This window comes from Schistocerca nitens, chromosome 2 (genome assembly GCF_023898315.1).
Source record: "Schistocerca nitens isolate TAMUIC-IGC-003100 chromosome 2, iqSchNite1.1, whole genome shotgun sequence".
Taxonomy (NCBI): domain Eukaryota; kingdom Metazoa; phylum Arthropoda; class Insecta; order Orthoptera; family Acrididae; genus Schistocerca; species Schistocerca nitens.
Genome location: NC_064615.1, coordinates 73,135,963 through 73,161,775, shown reverse-complemented (window position 1 = coordinate 73,161,775; position 25,813 = coordinate 73,135,963). Strand labels below are relative to the sequence as shown.

Below are 25,813 nucleotides of genomic sequence, written 5' to 3'. Positions count from 1 at the left end.
CAAAGGCCTTGTTGGCTGAAAGCTTACTTTGAGTCAGTCTTTTTGTCGTGCCTATCTGTGATTCAGCATCTCTGCTATATGGTGAGTAGCAACTATCCTCTTCATAACATTATTATCTCTGATAAAATGGTTCATCAGCAAAGAAGCATTCGCTATGAAATAGCATTTGTTGAATAATTTTGTGGTTTCATATTTTGATTAAGAATTTGCATGTAACAGGTTGAAATGGAAGATATGTCAATCCCGGAAATGGAATGTTACCTTAAGAATCAGAAAACACAAGTGGTGGCATGTGGACAACAAGCCTTTGCCATTGATCCTGATATTGATGTTCAGTTGAGATGGCGTCATGGACCGGTGAACAACACACTTTTGCTTTGAAAACGTTTCACTGAAACAACAGCTACATGGCTGCGAAGCATGTATTTCAGGCTCATTAGAATCTCTCACGTCAGGCCCCAGTCCCGTGGGCACATGCTGTCAAGGAGTGTGTACAGAACTTTGAGGAATTGGTTGATATTGTGCGAAAGAGGGGTGGAAGTGCAAAACACAAGTGTGCCCCAGAGAATGTTGCAAGAGTGGAACAAGCTTGTAGCCGAAGTCCCAGTCGTTCAGCATGCAGTCATGCGCAGCAACTCGACATATCAAATTCTGTTGTATGGCAAATATTGCACAAGGAACTGCAATACTACCCTTGCAAAATTCAGGTAGTGTAAAAACTGAATGCAGACAACCTCCCAGAGAGATTACGCTGTTGCCGGCAGTTGTTGTAACTCATCAGTGACAACGCAGGCCTGTGTGACGATCTGATCATGAGCAATGAGGCCAATTTTTTTGTGTCAGACTTTGTTAACAAGCAAAACTTTAGATACTGTTCACGTGGAAATCCTGAAATGCTTCGAGAAACACCACTTCACAATCAGAAACTGGTTGTTGGTTTGGTGTATCATCATTTGGAATCATAGGGTCTTTTTTTTATGATCGCAACAGTGCTGTTACTGTGAATACAGAACATAGTGTCCACATATTGAACCATTTCCTAGTGCAACAGCTTGTTGATCCTCCAGTAACTACAACAAACACATTCTTCCATGAAGTGGGGCCACAAGACATATCTTGAAACATTCCATTATAATGCACTACAGAACACCTTTCCTGGTCATCTCATCGCCGAGAACAGGGACATTTCCTGGCCCACAAGATCTCCTGATCTTTCAGCGTGTGATTACTTCATTTGGGGTAATTCAGCATCTCAGATCTTCATTGTGAACCAAATCGAAATGCTTGTGAAGGAAAATGGTCACCACCTTCATGATTTCATTTTCAAATGATGGGCATTTCAAACTACAGGCATTGTAAACTCACGTTGTATTTGTTTTATATTGCTGTGAATAAATTTGTATCACTGGTTGTGGTTACAAAATCGCCCATTTCACAGCTGTGCCTATTATATTTACATTTATAGCAAATGAGTATTTTTCAGGTCCACGCTGAAATGGATAACGTAATTTTCGTGGACAATATAGAGCAGTTGCAGATTGTTCCTCTATTAGCTGTAAAAATTGTAGCGAAGGTGGCTTCAAGTCTCTAATATTTCTGATAAATGAAGAAGATGCAAAAATAGGCAGTTACAGTTAACCTTGAGGATGGGGATCGTAAAGACGGCTTGCAGAAACTGACATATTATTCATATCTGTGTGACGTATGCTTTTTGTGAATTGATATGCCATTAGTAATGTTGTTGTTGTTGTTGTTGTTGTTGTTGTTGTTGTTGTGGTCTTCAGTCCTGAGACTGGTTTGATGCAGCTCTCCATGCCACTCTATCCTTTGCAAGCCTCTTCATCTCCCAGTACATCTACATCTACATTCATGCTCCGCAAGCCACCCAACTGTGTGTGGTGGAGGGCACCTTACGTGCCACTGTCATTACCTCCCTTTCCTGTTCCAGTTGCGTATGGTTCGTGGGAAGAACGACTGTCTGAAAGCCTCCGTGCGCGCTCTAATCTCTCTAATTTTACATTCGTGATCTCCTCGGGAGGTATAAGTAGGGGGAAGCAATATACTCGATACCTCATCCAGAAACGCACCCTCTCAAAACCTGGCGAGCAAGCTACACCGCGATGCAGAGCGCCTCTCTTGCAGAGTCTGCCACTTGAGTTTATTAAACATCTCCGTAACGCTATCACGGTTAGCAAATAACCCTGTGACGAAACGCGCCGCTCTTCTTTGGATCTTCTCTATCTCCTCCGTCAACCCGATCTGGTACGGATCCCACACTGATGAGCAATACTCAAGTATAGGTCGAACGAGTGTTTTGTAAGCCACCTCCTTTGTTGATGGACTACATTTTCTAAGCACTCTCCCAATGAATCTCAACCTGGTACCCGCCTTACCAACAATTAACTTCAAATCGTTCCGCACGCATACTCCCAGATATTTTACAGAAGTAACTGCTACCAGTGTTTGTTCCGCTATCATATAATCATACAATAAAGGATCCTTCTTTCTATGTATTCGCAATACATTACATTTGTCTATGTTAAGGGACAGTTGCCACTCCCTGCACCAAGTGCCTATCCGCTGCAGATCTTCCTGCATTTCACTACAATTTTCTAATGCTGCAACTTCTCTGTATACTACAGCATCATCCGTGAAAAGCCGCATGGAACTTCCGACACTATCTACTAGGTCATTTATATATATTGTGAAAAGCAATGGTCCCATAACACTCCCCTGTGGCACGCCAGAGGTTACCTTAACGTCTGTAGACGTCTCTCCATTGATAACAACATGCTGTGTTCTGTTTGCTAAAAACTCTTCAATCCAGCCACACAGCTGGTCTGATATTCCGTAGGCTCTTACTTTGTTTATCAGGCGACAGTGCGGAACTGTATCGAACGCCTTCCGGAAGTCAAGAAAAATAGCATCTACCTGGGAGCCTTTATCTAATATTTTCTGGGTCTCATGTACAAATAACGCGAGTTGGGTCTCACACGATCGCTGTTTCCGGAATCCATGTTGATTCTTACATAGTAGATTCTGGGTTTCCAAAAACGACATGATACTCGAGCAAAAACCATGTTCTAAAATTCTACAACAGATCAACGTCAGAGATATAGGTCTATAGTTTTGCGCATCTGCTCGACGACCCTTCTTGAAAACGGGAACTACCTGTGCTCTTTTCCAATCATTTGGAACCTTCCGTTTCTCTAGAGACTTGCGGTACACGGCTGTTAGAAGGGGGGCAAGTTCTTTCGCATACTCTGTGTAGAATCGAATTGGTATCCCGTCAGGTCCAGTGGACTTTCCTCTGTTGAGTGATTCCAGTTGCTTTTCTATTCCATGGACACTTATTTCGATGTCAGCCATTTTTTTGTTTGTGCGAGGATTTAGAGAAGGAACTGCAGTGTGGTCTTCCTCTGTGAAACAGCTTTGGAAAAAGGTGTTTAGTATTTCAGCTTTACGCGTGTCATCCTCTGTTTCAGTGCCATCATCATCCCGGAGTGTCTGGATATGCTGTTTCGACCCACTTACTGATTTAACGTAAGACCAGAACTTCCTAGGATTTTCTGTCAAGTCTGTACATAGAATTTTACTTTCGAATTCACTGAACGCTTCTCGCATAGCCCTCCTTACGCTAACTTTGACATCGCTTAGCTTCTATTTGTCTGAGAGGTTTTGGCTGCGTTTAAACTTGGAGTGAAGCTCTCTTTGCTTTCGCAGTAGTTTCCTAACTTTGTTGTTGTACCACGGTGGGTTTTTCCCGTCCCTCACAGTTTTACTCGGCACGTACCTGTCTAAAACGCATTTTACGATTGCCTTGAACTTTTTCCGTAAACACTCAACATTGTCAGTGTCGGAACAGAAATTTTCGTTTTGATCTGTTAGGTAGTCTGAAATCTGCCTTCTATTACTCTTGCTAAACAGATAAACCTTCCTCCCTTTTTTTATATTCCTATTAACTTCCATATTCAGGGATGCTACAACGGCCTTATGATCACTGATTCCCTGTTCTGCACTTACAGAGTCGAAAAGTTCGGGTCTGTTTGTTATCAGTAGGTCCAAGATGTTATCTCCACGAGTCGGTTCTCTGTTTAATTGCTCGAGGTAATTTTCGGATAGTGCACTCAGTATAATGTCACTCGATGCTCTGTCCCTACCACCCGTCCTAAACATCTGAGTGTCCCAGTCTATATCTGGTAAATTGAAATCTCCACCTAAGACTATAACATGCTGAGGAAATTTATGTGAAATGTATTCCAAATTTTCTCTCAGTTGTTCTGCCACTAACGCTGCTGAGTCGGGAGGTCGGTAAAAGGAGCCAATTATTAACCCAGCTCGGTTGTTGAGTGTAACCTCCACCCATAATAATTCACAGGAACTATCCACTTCTACTTCACTACAGGATAAACTACTACTAACAGCGACGAACACTCCACCACCGGTTGCATGCAATCTATCCTTCCTAAACACCGTCTGTACCTTTGTAAAAATTTCGGCAGAATTTATCTCTGGCTTAAGCCAGCTCTCTGTACCTATAACAATTTCAGCTTCGGTGCTTTCTATCAGCGCTTGAAGTTCCAGTACTTTACCAACGCAGCTTCGACAGTTTACAATTACAATACCGATTGCTGCTTGGTCCCCGCATGTACTGACTTTGCTCCGCACCCTTTGAGGCTGTTGCCCTTTCTGTACTTGCCCGAGGCCATCTAACGTAAAAAACCGCCCAGTCCACGCCACACAACCTCTGCTACCCGTGTAGCCGCTTGTTGCGTGTAGTGGACTCCTGACCTATCCAGCGGAACCCGAAACCCCACCACCCTATGGCGCAAGTCGAGGAATCTGCAGCCCACATGGTCGCAGAACCGTCTCAGCCTCTGATTCAGACCCTCTACTCGGCTCTGTACCAAAGGTCTGCAGTCAGTCCTGTCGACGATGCTGCAGATGGTGAGCTCTGCTTTCATCCCGCTAGCGAGACTGGCAGTCTTCACCAAATCAGATAGCCACCGGAAGCCAGAGAGGATTTCCTCCGATCCATAGCGACACACATCATTGGTGCCGACATGAGCGACCGCCTGCAGATGGGTGCACCCTGTACCCTTCATGGCATCCGGAAGGACCCTTTCCACATCTGGAATGACTCCCCCCGGTATGCACACGGAGTGCACATTGTTTTTCTTCCCCTCTCTTGCTGCCATTTCCCTAAGGGGCCCCATTACGCGCCTGACGTTGGAGATCCCAACTACCAGTAAGCCCACCCTCTGCGACCGCCCGGATCTTGCAGACTGAGGGGCAACCTCTGGAACAGGACAAGCAGCCATGTCAGGCCGAAGATCAGTATCAGCCTGAGACAGAACCTGAAACCGGTTCGTCAGACAAACTGGAGAGGCCTTCCGTTCAGCCATCCGGAATGTCTTTCGCCCCCTGCCACACCTCGAGACGACCTCCCACTCTACCACAGGTGAGGGATCAGCCTCAATGCGGGCAGTATCCCAGGCAACCACAGTCTTAGTCCGATCGGGGGATGCGTGGGACGAACTGGCCGTCCCCGACAAACCCCCATCCGGACCCCCACAGTGATGCCCATTGGCAACAGCCTCAAGCTGTGTGACCGAAGCCAACACTGCCTGAAGCTGGGAGCGAAGGGATGCCAACTCAGCCTGCATCCGAACACAGCAGTTGCAGTCCCTATCCATGCTAAAAACTGTTTTGCAAAGAACGTCTGAACTAATCTACAGAGAGCGCAAACAAATCGACAAAATTTAAACGGTTATTAAAATACAAGATTGCCTAGTAAATGCAGTAATGCTGCTACTTGCGCACTGCTGACACACTGCTCGGCGGCGGAAGGAGACTACGCGATTTTTCACTATTCAGGTACTAAAATGCGATGCTACAATTCTAATACTATAATACGCCCGAAGTTTATGTATCAAACAATGCAAGTACCAAAAACACTCAAAGAAATTAAGAATTAAACTATGTAACAAATGAGTGAGCTAGGAGTATACGACTTGCTGCTGCAGCTGCTTATCCAACGGCGGCAGGGAGCACACTGACTGTGACCAACCGACACTGCAACCTACATCCTTCTGAATCTGCTTAGTGTATTGATCTCTTGGTCTCCCTCTACGATTTTTACCCTCCACGCTGCCCTCCAATGCTAAATTTGTGATCCCTTGATGCATCAAAACATGTCCTACCAACCGATCCCTTCTTCTAGTCAAGTTGTGCCACAAACTTCTCTTCTCCCCAATCCTATTCAATACCTCCTCATTAGTTACGTGATCTACCCACCTATCTTCAGCATTCTTCTGTAGCACCACATTTCGAAAGCTATTCTCTTCTTGTCCAAACTGGTTATCGTCCATGTTTCACTTCCATACATGGCTACACTCCATACAAATACTTTCAGAAACGACTTCCTGACACTTAAATCTATACTCGATGTTAACAAATTTCTCTTCTTCAGAAACGATTTCCTTGCCATTGCCAGTCTACATTTTATATCCTCTCTACTTCAACCATCATCAGTTATTTTACTCCCTAAATAGCAAAACTCCTTTACTACTTTAAGTGTCTCATTTCCTAATCTAAGCCCCTCAGCATCACCCGATTTAATTTGACTACATTCCATTATCCTCGTTTTGCTTTTGTTGATGTTCATCTTATATCCTCCTTTCAAGACACTGTCCATTCCGTTCAACTGCTCTTCCAAGTCCTTTGCTGTCTCTGACAGAATTACAATGTCATCGGCGAACCTCAAAGTTTTTACTTCTTCTCCATGAATTTTAATACCTACTCCGAATTTTTCTTTTGTTTCCTTTACTGCTTGCTCAATATACAGATTGAATAACATCGGGGAGAGGCTACAACCCTGTCTCACTCCTTTCCCAACCACTGCTTCCCTTTCATGCCCCTCGACTCTTATAACTGCCATCTGGATTCTGTACAAATTGTAAATAGCCTTTCGCTCCTTGTATTTTACCCCTGCCACCTTCAGAATTTGAAAGAGGGTATTCCAGTTAACGTTGTCAAAAGCTTTCTCTAAGTCTACAAATGCTAGAAACGTAGGTTTGCCTTTTCTTAATCTTTCTTCTAAGATAAGTCGTAAGGTTAGTATTGCCTCACGTGTTCCAACATTTCTACGGAATCCAAACTGATCTTCCCCGAGGTCCGCTTCTACCAGTTTTTCCATTCGTCTGTAAAGAATTCGTGTTAGTATTTTGCAGCTGTGACTTATTAAACTAATAGTTCGGTAATTTTCACATCTGTCAACACCTCGTTTCTTTGGGATTGGAATTATTATATTCTTCTTCAAGTCTGTGGGTATTTCGCCTGTCTCATACATCTTGCTCACCAGATGGTAGAGTTTTGTCATGACTGGCTCTCCCAAGGCCATCAGTTGTCTACTCCTGGGGCCTTGTTTCGACTCAGGTCTTTCAGTGCTCTGTGAAACTCTTCACGCAGTATCTTATCTCCCATTTCATCTTCATCTACATCCTCTTCCATTTCCATAATATTGTCCTCAAGTGCATCGCCCTTGTATAAACCCTCTATATACTCCTTCCACCTTTCTGCCTTCCCTTCTTTGCTTAGAACTGGGTTGCCATCTGAGCTCTTGATATTCATACAAGTGGTTCTCTTCTCTCCAAAGGTCTCTAATTTTCCATTAGTAATATCCATCAAATAACATTTCATTGTTTACACTATTTTTCCAAGACTAATCAGTGTGTCATTACACAATTTGTATGTTACTAGCACAAGAATGGATAATAAAAAGGCATTTTTTTACTACCAATCAGTTGCCATATGATGGCAGTAATTGCCCTACAAACATTTAAACGTTTTATTTAGTGCATAAAACATGGCATCTAACAAGTATTTAATGCTGTGTGTGGTTTGCCTTGGTGGTTAAATGGTTTAATGCCAGACTGCAAATCCACACAACTTGGGTTCAATTACCACTTCCTTCGCCTCTGGTAGTGATCTGTTAATGGGAAAGAATTTATTTGCATTTTGTGAGCTATATCTGTAGTTGTACATTCAATTTACAGACTGCAAATCTTTTATCTGCAAACATATTTCTGTTTATTGATATTCACAGGGCAAATTACTGTATTGGTAATGGAAAATGAAGAGCAAGGAACATAAATTGAACAGTGGATAATCAATTACCTGCAGTACTGCTACTGTGTTGTTGTAGGAAATATAAACATTTCGTTCTTGAAAATTAGCTCCTGTGAAATTGTTTTCTATATTTTTTAAGTTTAAGCTTTTCGGATTTCTCCAGTAGAATGGAAAGCTATTAGATCCACAGTGACTCACTAAAAAATATTATGCAGGGACAAAAAACATATTCAAAGCTTAAAGACTACTATACTCTAATTAATACTATACCCCAATTAAAATTACCTTGTGATTGACAGATTGCAGTGGGAGGGGGAGGGGAGGGGGGATGTCTGTGTTATTGGCATGCAGTCTGCCTTGCTTCACAAGACACTGCACATGCCTACAAAACAGACAGCATGTGGTTTTTGAGAAATAAAATACAATGGCCCCTACCAGTTGACTTGCTGAACTGTCGATCACAAAGTAATTTTATTGGAATGTAACATCAACAATGAATATCCCAGCAATAAAAACTGAAATGCCTTCGGAACATACGAAATAAAACAAAAGAAACTATATCAGGTCAATTCTCATTATTTCCAGAACATCAAGAAAGCTATATGAAATGGCTAATTTATAACTTTTTGTGACATTCGTCTTACATACACACTTATTCACACCCGTATACTTCACACAAAATGTAAAGCCATACAGGAATGGTATTCACTCCATTTGTGTACCAAATAACAAACCAGAAGTACTGTTTTGGTGACACTTCTCAATCATTTCACCCTGAGACACCAACTAGTCGTACATCATGCCCACATTCTGGAGGGGAAAAAAACATGGCAGCTGCCTAAGGATAGGGTCCCTTAACTAAACAGGCTATGGGGACTGTGATGCTGAGGGCTGTGTTGGAGGTGCGGTTCCCACTAGCACTGCCCATAGATCGTGGTGATGAGGAATGTGGGAGCGATGGAGGATGACAGAGGTGAGGTATGTAAAGCAGCCTTTAAAGTTGACCATGTTGTGCTGAACAGCATGTACTACCACTGGGTGATAAAATGTGCCCTTAGCCATAGTCTGATTGCAGTGGCTGCAATAAACTTGGTATATACAAAATAGTTGAGGCTTTTGTGGTTTCTTTTTTGACTTGCTGCCTGTTGGCATCTTTCTGAAGTTTCTTTGGCCAACATTTGTGCAACAATTTTTATGATATTTCGTCAGCCACTCGTGTTGGCAATGTGTCAGAAAAATCATATACAGGTGTTGACACAAGTGGCTAATGAAACATTAGAAAGGTCCGTAAACAAACATTGACCGAAGAACCCAATCGGAGGTAGACAGGCAGTACATCAACTTGATATATGACATGGCTGATTGAACAAGTGGCTTGCTTCTGATAGTACGGGATCTATAAATGACAGGGTCGGAAAAGAATGTGCTGGGTGGATGCATTGAACAGGTTTTCAAGAAGACATAGCTAGAGGAGTTCATACATTTTTCAATAAAATTATTTGAGTTTCACAAGCTTTTCTTAATAGTATGCATTTCTTCAGTCATCATCTCTTTATGTAATGTCTAAAGTTATAAACTGGCTTCAGTTGTAAATAAGTCCTTACAAATAAATAAAAACTGAGGCAAGAGCAGGTTGAGAGGCCAGAAGAAGAAGAGGAAGAAGAAATGAATGAAAATATAGAGAAGGTTGACGCAAGTGCCATAACATCCATGCATGCAAATAAAATCAAATTAAAACCTCTTAAGGGCGGATAATACCACTGACCGTTAGGAACTGTGCCTAAGGCCAGGACTTGAGCAGGAACCTTTAGGCCAGAACTTGAGCAGGGACCCTTATGTAACATGGGCAGTGCCTTCACTTACAAAGCCACAACTCAGAATCCAAGCAGTTTTCCCAGTGCCTTTCTCCTACGTTACAAACTTCATTTTGAGACTTAGATCACTACTTATTTTGATAAAAATACTTGTGTTTATTGGAAATAGTGTATTATTCTGTACAATACAACTTCCAGTGTGTGTGTGTGTGTGTGTGTGTGTGTGTGTGTGTGTGTGTGTTTGAGAGAGAGAGAGAGAGAGAGAGAGAGAGAGAGAGAGAGAGAATATTTCAGAGCTGATATGTAAAAATAAAATTCACAGCTCACATTTCGACATTTGGCTGTTGTGGAACAAGATGAACGTATATATCCATTACTGCGTGGCCTTCATCATAGTTACACAGGAGAAGAGTATTTGGCAAAGAAAGATGGTGATGATATCCAAGTAGAGGATTTGGATAAGGTTAGTTTGAGAAGCATTTTTTTTAATTAACTTAGAAGTATGTAAATATCTTTAACAGTAATGAAACTCTACTGAGAACGTGTTTGAGGATGTTACAATGAGTTATTTTCTAAATAAGTATTATGTTTTTCTTTTTTTCCCTGGTATACTCCCTTGAGGATCTCCTTACTGTTACTCACTGGAACAAACAATATATCTATTCTAATCTAGTGAAACAGTTGGACAAAGTAGTACCTATATTCTTCTGTCAGAAGAAAAAAACAAAAAATTAAATTATTAAGTAGCATGTAAACTTTCAAAAACTGTCTCAGAAGAGGGAGTATGTAAGCATATTCACTTTTGATTCTGAATATGGTACGATGTGAGTTTAAAAGCTGGAGCATTTTTGCTAGTAATGTCTTTCTTATGCTTTGAAACTGTCCAAGAACAGCTAGTAAGAAACTGGGCAAGAACATAGGAACACTCTTTGATTCTATGGGGCTTTTTATGCCATAATAAAGATTTGATTAAATGAGGAAAAGAGAAGAAAATATTCTTGATTTTCAGATTTTCTTATTGAGAGGTAATAAAGCAAAAAACAAATGGCTTTGTAATGTGGATTGACTGCATTAAAGGGGAAAAAATATTTGTATGAAATACGTTATTTATAAGAAATATTCAGGTACCATCCAAAAACGTGTTATAGGAGATTTGATTGAAAAATGTGAGAAATTGTTTCACATTATGGGCTGGGTGTTCATCTAATTGTCACAATTGTTTATTGTAATAATATTATGGAAAGGATAGTTGCTACTCATGTTAAAGTGGAGATGCTGAGTCACAGATAGGCATAACAAAAAGACTGACAGAGAGTGAGCTTTTGGCCAACAAGGCCTTCGTCAGAGATACACATCATACACATAAATATTCACGCAAATACAACACACACACACACACTCACAAAACTGCAGTCTCTGGCTGCTGAGGCCATAGTGGGGGTAAGGAGGAGGCTGGGGCAGAGAAGGGGTGGGGGGACGATGAAGTACTGCCTGTATACAGGGATGAGATGGAGAGAGGGTACGGTGGCTAGGTGCAGTCAGGAGGTTTGACAGGGAACAGGTTAGCAGTAAAGGAGAGCAGTAAAAAGACTGTGGGTGTGTTGGTGGAATACAGGGCTGTGTAGTGCTGGAATGGGAACAGATAAGGGGTTATATGAGTAAGGACAATGGCTAACGAAGATTGGGGCCAGGAGGGTTACAGGAACACGAAATATATTGTGTGTGTGTATATAATTTTTTATTGTGTGTCTTTACTTATCATTGATGTATTTTGACATTGGTTGAAATTTTTGATGCTTCTTTTATTATTGGCTTTTGAAAAGATTATACGTGTGTCTTGGTATGTAGAATGGTGTGCATTGCTAGAAACATTTGTAATGCAAGACCGCCATTCTATACATCTGAGCTAACCAGATAAATCTGCAGGACACGACAAGACAAGAGGAGAGAGACTGTATTCTCAGTTTCATATTTTTGGGTCTGCGTGATGAAAGGGACAACATGTATTCACACAACAGATAACCTAACAAACAGGGAATCTGGATTCCAGTTAAGTACAAAAGGGAAACCTGCAGTTGCTGCCCTTGAATTTGGTAAAACAAGAATTTTTGATGACTGTTCAATTGAAACACAGTGGAGGATCTATCGCTACCAACTTTGGTTTGTGCTACCGGCAATAATAATACTCAGCAACAGCACTAGTGACCTGGCACATGCACAAATGGTGACATGTCTGGACACAGTCCCATCATTGTTCTGGAAGCAACTCCATCGCACATGTGCTACTTTTGGACAAGGCGCTCATTTGCCCTTTCTTGTATTCATTTGTTGTCCCATTTTAATCCAACAGTCCTCCATTTTCTTGCCACTAACTGTGAATGTGCCATTGTCTTCACTTGTGACTGAATTGACACATTTCATAGCCTGATGCTTTATTACTCAAGGTGTTTGTGGCACAAATGACACTGGTTGTGGACTGTAAATCAAGTACACAACTTGTATTATATTTACGTATTTGTAAAATATAAAAGTTTATCCTTACATTTGAGGCCAGCTGACAGTCTTTGCTCCAGGTTGAGTTGTTTATGGAATAATGCTTCAGGACATGCACTAGGGTAAACACTTTTTGGAGTAGTTACTAGAGTCAAAACATTTGGTGTATTGATGTTTCAAAAATGAAACCAATGTGCTCTGCCTAACCACCATTTATAAAAATGTTGAACATTTATGTCCTTAAATTAGTGTCTTATTTTCCGTGTTCATCTGTTCCCCAAGAAATTTTCCCTATTTATATAGTCTACTGATAAATAAACTGACATGAAGTCAGAAATACTGAGTTATACTCATGCTGCATGCCACATAAACAATAACAGTTTCTGAAGCAGTGGCAGTAATGAAACTAACATACTGAAGTTCTCCCCCTCCCCATTTCTTGTTAAATTATGAAGTATCCACTTGTTATAATACACTCCTGGAAATTGAAATAAGAACACCGTGAATTCATTGTCCCAGGAAGGGGAAACTTTATTGACACATTCCTGGGGTCAGATACATCACATGATCACACTGACAGAACCACAGGCACATAGACACAGGCAACAGAGCATGCACAATGTCGGCACTAGTACAGTGTATATCCACCTTTCGCAGCAATGCAGGCTGCTATTCTCCCATGGAGACAATCGTAGAGATGCTGGATGTAGTCCTGTGGAACGGCTTGCCATGCCATTTCCACCTGGCGCCTAAGTTGGACCAGCGTTCGTGCTGGACGTGCAGACCGCGTGAGACGACGCTTCATCCAGTCCCAAACATGCTCAATGGGGGACAGATCCGGAGATCTTGCTGGCCAGGGTAGTTGACTTACACCTTCTAGAGCACGTTGGGTGGCACGGGATACATGCGGAAGTGCATTGTCCTGTTGGAACAGCAAGTTCCCTTGCCGGCCTAGGAATGGTAGAACGATGGGTTCGATGACGGTTTGGATGTACCGTGCACTATTCAGTGTCCCCTCGACGATCACCAGTGGTGTACGGCCAGTGTAGGAGATCGCTCCCCACACCATGATGCCGGGTGTTGGCCCTGTGTGCCTCGGTCGTATGCAGTCCTGATTGTGGCGCTCACCTGCACAGCGCCAAACACGCATACGACCATCATTGGCACCAAGGCAGAAGCGACTCTCATCGCTGAAGACGACACGTCTCCATTCGTCCCTCCATTCACGCCTGTCGCGACACCACTGGAGGCGGGCTGCACGATGTTGGGGTGTGAGCGGAAGACGGCCTAACGGTGTGCGGGACCGTAGCCCAGCTTCATGGAGACGGTTGCGAATGGTCCTCGCCGATACCCCAGGAGCAACAGTGTCCCTAATTTGCTGGGAAGTGGCGGTGCGGTCCCCTACGGCACTGCGTAGGATCCTACGGTCTTGGCGTGCATCCGTGCGTCGCTGCGGTCCGGTCCCAGGTCGACGGGCACGTGCACCTTCTGCCGACCACTGGCGACAACATCGATGTACTGTGGAGACCTCACGCCCCACGTGTTGAGCAATTCGGCGGTACGTCCACCCGGCCTCCCGCATGCCCACTATACGCCCTCGCTCAAAGTCCGTCAACTGCACATACGGTTCACGTCCACGCTGTCGCGGCATGCTACCAGTGTTAAAGACTGCGATGGAGCTCCGTATGCCACGGAAAACTGGCTGACACTGACGGCGGCGGTGCACAAATGCTGCGCAGCTAGCGCCATTCGACGGCCAACACCGCGGTTCCTGGTGTGTCTGCTGTGCCGTGCGTGTGATCATTGCTTGTACAGCCCTCTCGCAGTGTCCGGAGCAAGTATGGTGGGTCTGACACACCGGTGTCAATGTGTTCTTTTTTCCATTTCCAGGAGTGTACATGTGATTGGGTCTTAAATTTTATTTTACTTTATGTATTTTTTTTTTTTTCTTTAAGTTTCTTCCTTATTCATTTTAGTTGTCACGATCATCATTTCCATTATGCATGCGTCGCATTCATGAGAAGTTGCGAGAAGCTCATCATTTGAAATATGGTGGCCGTATGCAGTATGGTCTTTTCTTAAAAGGCATTGGTTTATCTCTGGAAAATGCTATGAAATTCTGGAGAGAAGAATTTGTAAAAGCAATGGATGCAGATAAGGTATGTCACAATAACTATACACTTGTCATCTAATTGATGCAATGTTTCAGTTCTTTGACTCTGCGATTTGTTTATTGCAGTTTGACAAACAGTATGCCTACAACATACGCCACAATTATGGTAAAGAAGGGAAAAGGGTGAACTACACACCTTACAGCTGTGCCAAAATCATAATGTCATCAGTTGGACCCGGTGACACTCATGGCTGCCCTTTTAAACATAATGATTTATCATCCCTCAAACAGCTACTCCTTAGTTATGGAATACCTGCAGCAGGTAAAAAATATCTGGAGAGTTATTATATGTTTAAATAATAGCTGTCATCATATGGAATATTTTAGTACTAATGTTTATCCTATTGCAGGTATTCAAGAAATGGCAGATTATGTATCTCGTGGTCACTTTCAAATTGCATGTGCCAAGTATTTCGAAATCACTCACAATGCACCTGTTGACAGTGGTGTTAATCATCCCAATAAATATTTTGAAGAGAGTCAGAAACTTATTGCTGGAAAACATTTCAAATCAGAAAATGGTATGTACATTCCACCTTTCCAACTTTTTCCTGCCTTACACTTTCAAGCAAGCTGTTTATGGAAGTACTCTTTGTGTGACTTGTTTGCTTATGTTTGTTTGCTTGTTGCACTCTTGTTGTGATGCCTTCAGAATGATAACTGTTCCCATGACTGAGACTGAGAGAGACCTGTAGACCTTTTGCAAGAACAGTATCGGGTTTCCTGTCTTCTGGTAAGTCTGAGCGAGGTATCTGAGTGGTAACACACAGGACGCATACTCAGCAGGGCAGTGGCTCAAGTCCCTACCCATCGATCTACATTTAAGTTATCATGGCATCTTTAAGTTGATAAAGACGAATTCTGGGATGGTTCCTTTGAAAGGGCATAAGCAATTTCCTTCCCCACCCTTCTTCAATATGATATAGGGCAAGTTGTTAAAGACCTTGGCACCAATAGGATATTAGACTCTAATCTTACTTCTTCTATAAAACTGTAATTGTGTACCACATTGCAATCTGAGCTAACAATTTCCTTTTCACAGGATGTTCTTTGGCAACTAAATGTCTGAGCTTACCTCAGACATGGATGAAAAGTTTCTGTGAATGCTTACATATTTCCTACTTTCCCAAATTCCCCTCAGTTTTTTGGTATTTTTGTAGGATGAACAGACACAAAATATAATATACAGCAAGTTTCAAACAGATTTTATCTGATTTCACAAGACCGCAAATGAAGACAGACACTTAGGATGAATTGTAATTTCTACCTCAAAACTATAGCTCGCGTCATGCAAGACGGTGCTTCCACGGGTAGCGGCGGAGCAGCGAAGGGATGAGAGCTGCACATGTGTGCCAGCAGAGAGCAGGCAAACGAAGTCCATGTTCCCGAACTGCACTGCTGCGGGTGAAAGTCAGCCTCATTTGCCTACAGTGCATCATATTATCTGTTCAAATCCATGAGGGGAATAGGAAATATTAATTACCTCCACTGCTCCACAGGTTTCCTACGCATGACATTGGGAGGCGAGAACAGCTGACAGCTTTGTGAAGACGTGAAGTACCATTTTTCTCAACATGACAATTGTCTAACGACAAGATAATTGAAAATTATTGCAATAATTATCATTTATTGCTATTTGAACTGTATTATAATTAAAAATTTAATATGTAACAAAACTAACTCCAAGCAAAAACTTAAATCATGATATTTGCTTGAGAACTGCTTCTACTCAATAGAATTTTTAAAATTGTGTATAAGGTGTGTGTGTCGATGTGTTTGTCTGTAGTTAAGTGTAATCACTGCGCATAAAAAAGAATTAGTGATAGAAAAGACTATTTTAAAAATGGTCTGTAAGTTGTCTTATTTTTCATGGTTAATGGGCGTTAAGAGTGTAAATTAACTCGTTCGACATTACAGCGAGAGACCACATTTATAACGCATTGAATAAGCAAACAGTTAACCATCGCCTGCAAATAACTCCAGGGAATGATGACCGATAACATCGGAAATGACTGATATCTTGACAAGTAACAGATACTGTCATTTTAGGGCCTTATCCGATTCGTGCCTTGAAAATGGCAGGGGTTTACATTTGGAAATATCGTACTTTTGACAGATTTATCCAGCTGCATTCTCGTGTGTTATTAGAGCATACAACATGGTGTGCGAAGCTTAACTTCTCCGTGTGCAGTATGTTGAACATTATAGCCTGCATAATTCAAAGGATACAATGTCCTAATCAAAAAGGCTAGGAAGGTCTCATTATTATGTACGCAACTGATATGTTGACAAACGCATTTTGTAAACCACGAGTCTTTAAAACTAAGAAATATTATTACTTTGTTCCAAAGTCTACATCGCAATACCACAGTCACTTCTATTTGAATCTGTTTCTGAACAACCTGAACGTATATTTACGATAATAGGTTCAAGGCTTATATCCATCATCACTTCCCTGTCAAATTATTCTTTCTGAAGCTTTTCAGCATGCCGCACAGACTGTGCCCATAATACAGGTGGGATACTGTTTATTGCCTCATGCACAAGTGATTCAGTGAATGTTATCTTTCTCTCTTCCTTAATTCCTGTTCACACAACTGATGTTTACAAGTGTATAAAAGACTGCCATCAGCCAGCGCCTCGTGCGTCTGTTTGACAAATAATTGGCACATATCATATCGAGCAAATCTACTCGAGATTTTGTTGCATTGTAGTAATGAATAATTTCTGGCTTATTTTTTATGGTATCATTTTCAGTGGAATGATGCATTGAAGACACAAGAATTGCTGCCTTGTTTCTCTTAGGAACAAATGAAACCAGCCAGTGTTGTATTCTCAGAGAATCCATATAATGCTGATGACCCAACTGGCCTACTTTTATCAGCAAAAAACTATTGGGGAATTTCACGTTTGTTCTTTCTGGTCCATTCCTATGTATGTTAGTCCTCTCTTTCTGAGCTCATGAATGAGTTCTATAGATGTAAACCAGTTGTCAGCAGTAATATTTCTGTTACTTCCTTCTATTGGTTTGCACAGAATTAAAACAGCCTGAGTTAGTTTGGCAAGCGTTTTCTTTTCTTCTGTCAGGCCACATCCATTAGTATCCTTCCCTGAATACATGTAGGCATTGAATGAAGAGGTAAGCGCTTCCAGAGTCTGCCAGGCACATAATTTTCATGCCCTATTTGGCTGGTGTGCTAGGCTTATAAATGCGGAAAGGGCATTTTCCTTTGAATGGTACTAACATTTCATCCACTGTAACTTCGCTTTCGCACAGTATAATTGCTGAGAATTGAAAATGAATTTCTCAAAAATGTTTGATATTGCAGCTGCGCAATCTGACTTTTTTCTTTTGTCTCTGGTAATCACATCGTCAAGTCTCAGGCTGCTTAGAAGTATTTCAAAGTGCTTTGCTGACATTGTCACCACAAATTTAGGACGACTGGTCAGGCCTTTTCGAAAAGAGACAACATATCTTCACGAAACAATTTGAATATTGATGTCATCATTAGAAGGCCTATGAAAGCTTTGATTTCAACGTTGTCAGTATCTTTGTAATTGGACGGATTGGTTGTTTCCTGCAACTTTGCCCTTATTGTATTCAGTTTCACATTTGTATGTAAAACTATTTCATCTATCATATCATCAAATAAATATCTCACATTTGAGATTTAGTAGGACTTTGTCCCAAACTTTGACTTTTTGGCTGTTAGGCCAGGCATTCCTCCTTTCAGAATGTTGTGGTCTGGTGCTCTTCTCGTTCTAACACGCTCAGAACGTTCCCATTGGAAATTATTTTTACCATAAAAGTACTGTGTTTGCTGTGAGGTATTATCTGTAGTATAGAATACTCCAGGTTCTTCTTCCAATAAAAATTCACTAGTATCACCCTTTGTTTCATGGTTTTTATCACCTATCACGAAATCTGGATCAGCATCAGAATCGTCAAATGTGTCGTCATCGATCCCGTTTTCCTTTTCATCTAAATCCCGTAACTGCGCTTGCACGCAAGCTTCCAAATCTGGATTAGCTGCAGATAAATTACTCTTCTTAGAAAGTCGATCCATGTTATACATGAAATATGATGTAAATTCAAGCATAGAAGAAGACACTATAAAATAACTGCCTCTTAAAGCAGAATATGTCATAATTTGAAACATGCGGTCTATTGGACCTACCAAATTCTTGTGCGTAATACGAAACATGAGGTACCTCAGGCACACAACTTCGGACACTCCTCTAAACAATACTCTGTATGTCTTCACTGACTAAGTAAAACTGATTGTTGACTGCTACTTTACAAGCAACAAGTATTGCGGCAAAGGTACTGGGAAAGTGAAGTCGCCCTTTTTTGCAGTGCTACTACACTCGACATCTAAAATAAACAAGGGGTCTGAGAGACCGATGTTTCGAGTTGGAAAATATCTGCTTTTCTGGTGTTTATACTTGATGTTTTCTCTGTAACAGTTAAATTATAACTGGCAATGGCCGACTTCGAAGCAAATTTGACAAGAATTGTGAATCACATCACGAAACTGACAGCCATTCATTACTAAATGGCAGTCACTGCTGTTTTTCTTACATGTTAATACAAGTTTACTTTCGGAAACAAAACCATATGAAGAGCCAGCGTGCAGAATAATTATCTGAGAACCTATTCCATGAAAACTTTAAAACTGCTAGTACCATCACTTATTTTCTCAGCTGATCTTCCTGGAATGATTCTAATTGACCCATGTTTCATCAAGGTAATACACTGTTGAACTACCTCCTTCTCTTGTATCATGAATCTTTATGTGGGATGTAGTTTGTGCTGCACCTATGTCACTTCTTTGAACTAAAAACTCACTTTTTAACATATCAGGAACCAATGTCTTTTAAAATTCTTTACTTTGTGAAGCACTTACCGTTGAAGCTAATGATGCACTGAGACCAGGGAATCACAACATGCAGGGATGTACAGAGGCCATAGAATTTCAAAATAACAAAAGCAGCGATAACAGAACAGGAGGAGGATTGAAATTAAATGAGTTGTGGGTCTTAGTGTTAAGTGAAGCAAACAGCACGAACTCTTCCACAGTACAAGCTCAGTGACATACATCAGTGGTACTAAGTGATCTTAGGCAGCAGTCTGACAACATCGTGACTCAATCATTGTGTGTTTATTGTATAAACAGTGCCGTTTGCTGAGCTTGCTGAAGTTTGAAAATAGTAATTGTGCCTTCATAGCCTCAGATGATGCCCTCAGCATTAGGAGATGAAACATTAGGCACAGACACATGTTTAAGGCTGCATCGTAATGCCCACATAACAAAAATAACCCAAATATGTATTTCTGTTCTGAGATGGAGAAATGTGAATCCAACAAATTATCTGTAAAACACTGTCTTGCTAGGAAAGATTATCAAGAAAACTGGTAAAGCATTAAAAGAACTCTGCTTCAGCGTTTTGGCAATTGCGTTAAGTCTGATGATTCCAAACATTTGGGACATTCACTTCAACATTTAATGCTAATTATGAGTGGAGATCTATGAGGTAGTGAAGACTTTAAATGTACTGCACAAACATTTGATTATGAGGAAGTTGTTATGAAGGCAGGAAGGAGAGGGTGTGCTACAGTTGCTGTCTGTTGACCAAAATCTCAAATTCTATGCACATGTTTTCTAGCAGTAATTTGATGTGTTAAAATGAAGAAATTGAAGTGAGTTTTGTGGTGCTGTGCATGATCGATGATGAGTGGATAAATTACTTTCAAGCTGAAAGTACCACCAGTAATGTGAAAACTGACCAAGCACCTAAACGTCATGAGCTTATTTGAGACCCTTGAAAGCTTAGATCATTTCTTCCGTCCAGCATACTTTTCGTTTGCTGGAGATATTCTTCCCGGCCGAAGCATCTGTAAGAGGTGCGTGGATGGAGCTGCATGTGGCAGGTGTTGGCGGTAGAACTCTATAGTCTGAAAAATCGGCCCATTCATGATGATCTGTAGGTAGTGGGAGGTAACTATTGAAATCGCCTCGGTTGGATATCGGACAGATATGTTTGGCAGTCACAGAATAGCCAAGGGAAATTACGGTGTCAAATGCTGGTTGTGATTTTTCACAGTTAATCTCAATGCTGTTGTAGCGGAGTGTAGCCTGTATATGAGCCAGGTAGGATTCACATTTCTCGACAGAAGGGGGAGTGGGGATCAGAATATCGAATGTCATTGAGATGGGCATACAGAAATGGGAGGTTGAATAGTAAAGAGTCACATTTTTGAGACCGGAAGGCATAAAGCAGTATTTTAAAGATACTGAATGGAGTGAATTCAAAACCCTGTAGTCTTTGCACATTCTGTACAAACCAAGTTGGATGGGAGATGACTAGTTACTGTCTGAAGGGCGGATGATATCAGTGCTAAGAAGTTCTTGAACGATTGCTTTCACTTGACGTAATTTCGTCAGAGTGAGGCGACCGGCCTTATGGCACACAGGGAGACCCTCAATTGTTTTAATCATGTGACAAGTACTGCTCATAATCGTGGCTATTGTAGCATCATGCACACACATGGCAGGAGACTGCTGTCGATTTGCTGGGGAGGAATGCACTGGGAGAATACACTGGAGATAGCATAAGGTCACCAACCTTAGTTTGCTGTCATTGTTGTATTTGCTGAACTGCTGTAGGGGCATGTGGCAGCAGCTGCGGGTACAATATAGCTGTGTGACTGATGCGGTACAGTGTGCGATGAGTGCACAGCAGTTTTGTGATCTGTCGTTGATTAATATTCAGAACTCAATGTTGAGAGCTCAGAGTGTGACAGCAGTAGAGTGCTTGACTGTAAGCTCGACCAAGGAGGAAGCGAGTCGAGCTGGCAACGTAGAGTACTTGGAGCAAGTGTGAAACAGTGGGTCCTGCGAACTTGAATGTCAGAGCAAGCAAGGCTGAATGAGCCTCGTATACATGAACCAACTGCGTAACGCAGCTGAGACGATGTCAAGATGTCGGGAGATAAACCAATATGCCTGACACAGTTCCCACCAAGCACTGTTTCATCAATTTTGGCAATAAGAAATGTCGACGTAAAGTTTGGGTCCAGCCTAAGGTAGACCCAGAGGTCAATTGCCCCATGTACGCTGATGTGCGACATGTTAGCTGTGCATAGCACAAGTTGAGTTGGAGAGATGTGAGCTGGTATCAAGGATGCAGGTATGATGCTGACCTCTGCTCATGTGTTGACAAGGAATTGAATCTTCAAGTTGTGGTTAGATACGTAGAGCCTCCTATTTGAGTTGTTCAAAATGTTCGACGAAAGATGTTTGACAAGGTTGCTGTTCGGGATTGTTGTGGATTGGGCTGCCTACACTGGCCTGCGAACACAGTTTGGGAATATGCATGGCAGCAGTTCCTTGCTGCATCACCAAATGTGGTATGAAACCAGCAGGCGAAATAGATCGGAGTTGCAGTCTTTCGTGCATGCCATCTGTTAAGTTCAGTGGAAGTCTGTCATGCATTTGGTGTTGGCTTTGGATGGAGTTGGTGTTGGTCGGAGGTCTAGTGGAGGCAGTGTGCGCTGGTTACCACAAGGTGGCTGTGTATCGCTGTGCTGTGTTACTTTTGCCCCTGAACGAACAGTCAGGTGGTGCTTGGGGGGGGGGGGGGGGGGGTGCTGTTGCCAACTTTGTCATAAGAATAACTGCTGGTGCTAGGGAGTTGCTTTATATGGCAGATGATCTAGTACGCTTAGCCAGCAAGGTGAAGTTTGATCTCCAGTGTATTGGACAAGTGCTAAGGAAGCTTAACTGCAGTTCATAAAGTTGGACAAGCCACAGCATCCACAACGCAATGTCTGGTATGATCCCAGGGTTGACTTGGACTGACAAGTGGCGCTAGAGCTTTGATGGAGTTCAGGATCCCAGATGTTCATTGTGAATGATATGATGAGTGACCTCTTCAGGACATGATTGGCGTTTGATAACAGTAGTTTTAGCGGTGGCATACTTAGGTTAGGTGGGAGGGGAAAGTGCCAAATTGCTGATGAGGTCAGTGTGATCATAACAAAGCAGATGAAGGGTGTGTGTCATCACTGACGTCATGTATGTCGAGTAAGTTTTGTACCAATGCAAACCATATCTTGGGATTGTCTTTCTGTTGGAGTGGCAGTTTTGGAATGCTGCTTGTCATAACATGCTGTGTAAGTGTGGATGAGCTGGTGCATCGTGAGGTGTGGGCAGCCAAGTAAAATCTTGATTGAAAATGTTGTGCAAGGTCAAAGGTCAGAGCAATGTGTCGCCAAGGTCCTGGCGGACAATGTTTGCACACTTATGATATTATGAATGACATGAAAGTAAGTCATAAAAAGAATGCTTGCCAACGCCACATGGTTCTCGAGTATATTCTTGGGTCTTCAGATGTCAACAGTAGGACACTAACTTTCAAATTCACTTTGAAAAAGTTATAAATGTGGTAAATAATCCTCCTCGCCTGCTTGTGAAGCATTTCACATTTATTGCCATCACCTGGCTCATTTTTTAATCGCACTTAAACATTTACAGGTATACATTCACACCTATACTGCTACAAGAAAAAAAGAATGCAAAAAAATTTCGTGATCTGCCAAGGATGAAATAAAATGCCGTACACAGTGATTTATCCATGTACAAGACCTAGAAAACAAATTGTAACAAACACATGTTGATTTGCCACAGGCTGCCATCCAATTCAACTGATAATTTTAGCCATGGAAATTGCAGATGTGTGAAAAATATTTTTCTTTTAAAATGCATTAATGTTTCTTTTAGTTACTTCCTCATAAAACTGATTCAATAAAGAGGCATAAAATGTTCTTGTGAAAGTTTTCTGTTTTTCAAATAACTGATAATACCCGCAATAAAAAGACACCACACAGCTCACAGACCAAGGAAATAAGGTGTTGGTCTGTGCACACAACCGAAGTTGAATGAATAATCCAGCTGTCATGAAGTACGGCAACATTGCAGCATCTAAGAGCGAGGTTCTCGCTGTCTAGCTATAACTTGCTGCTAACCGCTCGGAAAGAGAATGAATGTTATTGGCTGCTAGTGGAGGGGGATGTGCAGAATGGCTGAAAATTGCCACAGGTTACATTTACTGTCGCTGGTCCAGAGATCGGTAAGTGGCACTTGGTCTCCTGTTACCAAACTACATTGAATTGTGGCTTGTGGATTTGTGATGAAAAATTGGAAATCAAATGCAGACAAAGCAGCACTTGTCTTTTCGAACATTTCATAGCTGGGATGACAATGGCAATGTTTTTCCAACACCTTATGCTGTTTCCCAATAGAATGCACTCACATCAGAAAGTTTAAAGGAATGGAGCCTGGTCTAGTGATCCATAACACGGTTCAGGTGAAAAAGGTATTATGTCTTTTTATTGCGGGTATTATCAGTTATTTGAAAAACAGAAAACTTTCACAAGCACATTATATGCCTCCTTATTGAATCAGTTTTATGAGGAAGTAACTAAAAGAAACATTAATGCATTTTAAAAGAAAAATATTTTTCACACATCTGCAATTTCCATGTCTAGAATTATCAGTTGAGTTGGATGGCAGCCTGTGGCAAATCAACGTGTGTTTGTTACAGTTTGTTTTCTAGGTCTTGTACATGGATAAATCACTGTGTATGGCATTTTATTTCATCCTTGGCAGATCACAAAATTGCAAGGACATTATTCACATGAGAGCCTCACTGTGTTTAGCCTTCATTATCTGGCTGCAACATGTTTTTTTGATGTTTCGCCATCAGATGCACTCACTCTGAACCAAGTACCTATGAAATCGTGAATTTCTGCTGGCTGTTTATTTACAGTGGTTGGAGCAGTGGCCTTCATTCACACTATTCAACAATTTTGTTTGAAGAAAGAATGTATTCTAATGCTCACTATACTGAGATATTCATAATTAACAGCAAAATATCAATTTGCAATTATTAATTTATTTTTACAAACTTTAAACAAACTTATGTTGAGTTCTGTATTTAGTCTACATTAAAGTTAACCAGCTGTTTCAGGTTAAGTGAAAGAGTATTTCTGGTACTTGTTTATTGTCTCAAATGCAGTTGTTTCAAACTTTAACTCTCATTGGAGAAGGCCATACAGAAACTAATTTTAATTCTCACCAAGAGTAGCACGTTTTGTCTGTGTGTGTTCCAAATCTGGTTTAATGTGTGGTTTTTTTCCAGGCGAGTCACTAAAACCATCTTCAAAGACAAAGCCAAAAGAAGACATCTGGGGAGATGATATAGATATGACTTCACTGGAGTTAACAAAAATTGAAGCAAACATAAAAACAGAACCTAATGAAAGTGATTGTGCTCCCACCATTTCGTAAACGTATTTTTTGTGTGCCTCAAAATAACTAAAAGTCATACAGACTTATACTGTGTGCAGTAGTGGCTAATAGCTTCCTTCCTGTCTGCGTAAACAGAGATGGTGATAAAGGTTTTCAGAAAGAGTGTTATACTGTGTAATTTTCTGATGGGTAGGAGCACCTTTTATAACAGAATGTAAATAATCAATATTTTTGCTGTCTTTGTCTTCTGTGTAGTAACCTCTGCTTCTCTTTCAATTTATCTCTCCTTTCACTTGGGTTGATCATCTGAGAACTGGACTATAAATGTTATGTACTATATGTTGTGTGTTGTAAAATATTATTGTGTAATGACTGCTGATCTGATGTACATATGACTATGTTTTTTTAATCCTTTGAAGTCTCTTGTACAAATCTGGTGCTACTCATTAAAATCAGCAGTGAAGTGATGATCAAATTTAATTTATTTTTGCCTTATTTACTCCAGGAACATATGATACTTACGACAGCAGCAGTCAAGTGAAACAACAAAAATTCTAGGTTGTGGGAAATGTCAATTTCTTTATCTGTTAAAAGAGAATGAAAGATAGAAGAAATTTTACTATTCTGATATGGAGGCGAAGAGGAACTGTGGCTACAAGGGAAACTGAAGAATGCAGCCAGCTATGAATTCGAGATGTTTACGAACAGTAGTTTCAGCAGGTTCCAGGACTGAATTTGCACAAGAAACAATTGGTGCTATTACTTTGTACAAATATGGAATTCTGTACATTGAAATTTCCTTTACTAACAGCAGTTTTTTGTTGTGGTTGATGACAATTATATGCTGACAACTAAACACAGCAAATGCATCAAAACGTGTGTTTAGATTG

At 41.2% G+C, this 25,813-nt stretch overlaps 1 protein-coding gene across 2 annotated transcripts in view; it reads left to right on the top strand.

Annotated features, from left to right (window-relative positions):
• The window catches only part of LOC126235732 (DNA primase large subunit), a 90,142-nt gene extending 64,752 nt beyond the window's left edge, over positions 1-25,390 (top strand). For both annotated transcript variants that reach the window (XM_049944510.1, XM_049944509.1), the window contains 5 exons: positions 10,267-10,407; positions 14,414-14,596; positions 14,677-14,872; positions 14,961-15,131; positions 24,814-25,390. In XM_049944510.1, the coding sequence (XP_049800467.1) occupies positions 10,267-10,407; positions 14,414-14,596; positions 14,677-14,872; positions 14,961-15,131; positions 24,814-24,962 (840 nt within the window). In that variant the 3' untranslated portion in view covers positions 24,963-25,390. The remainder of the gene's footprint in view (positions 1-10,266; positions 10,408-14,413; positions 14,597-14,676; positions 14,873-14,960; positions 15,132-24,813) is intronic.
• The last annotated feature ends 423 nt before the right edge of the window (positions 25,391-25,813 follow it).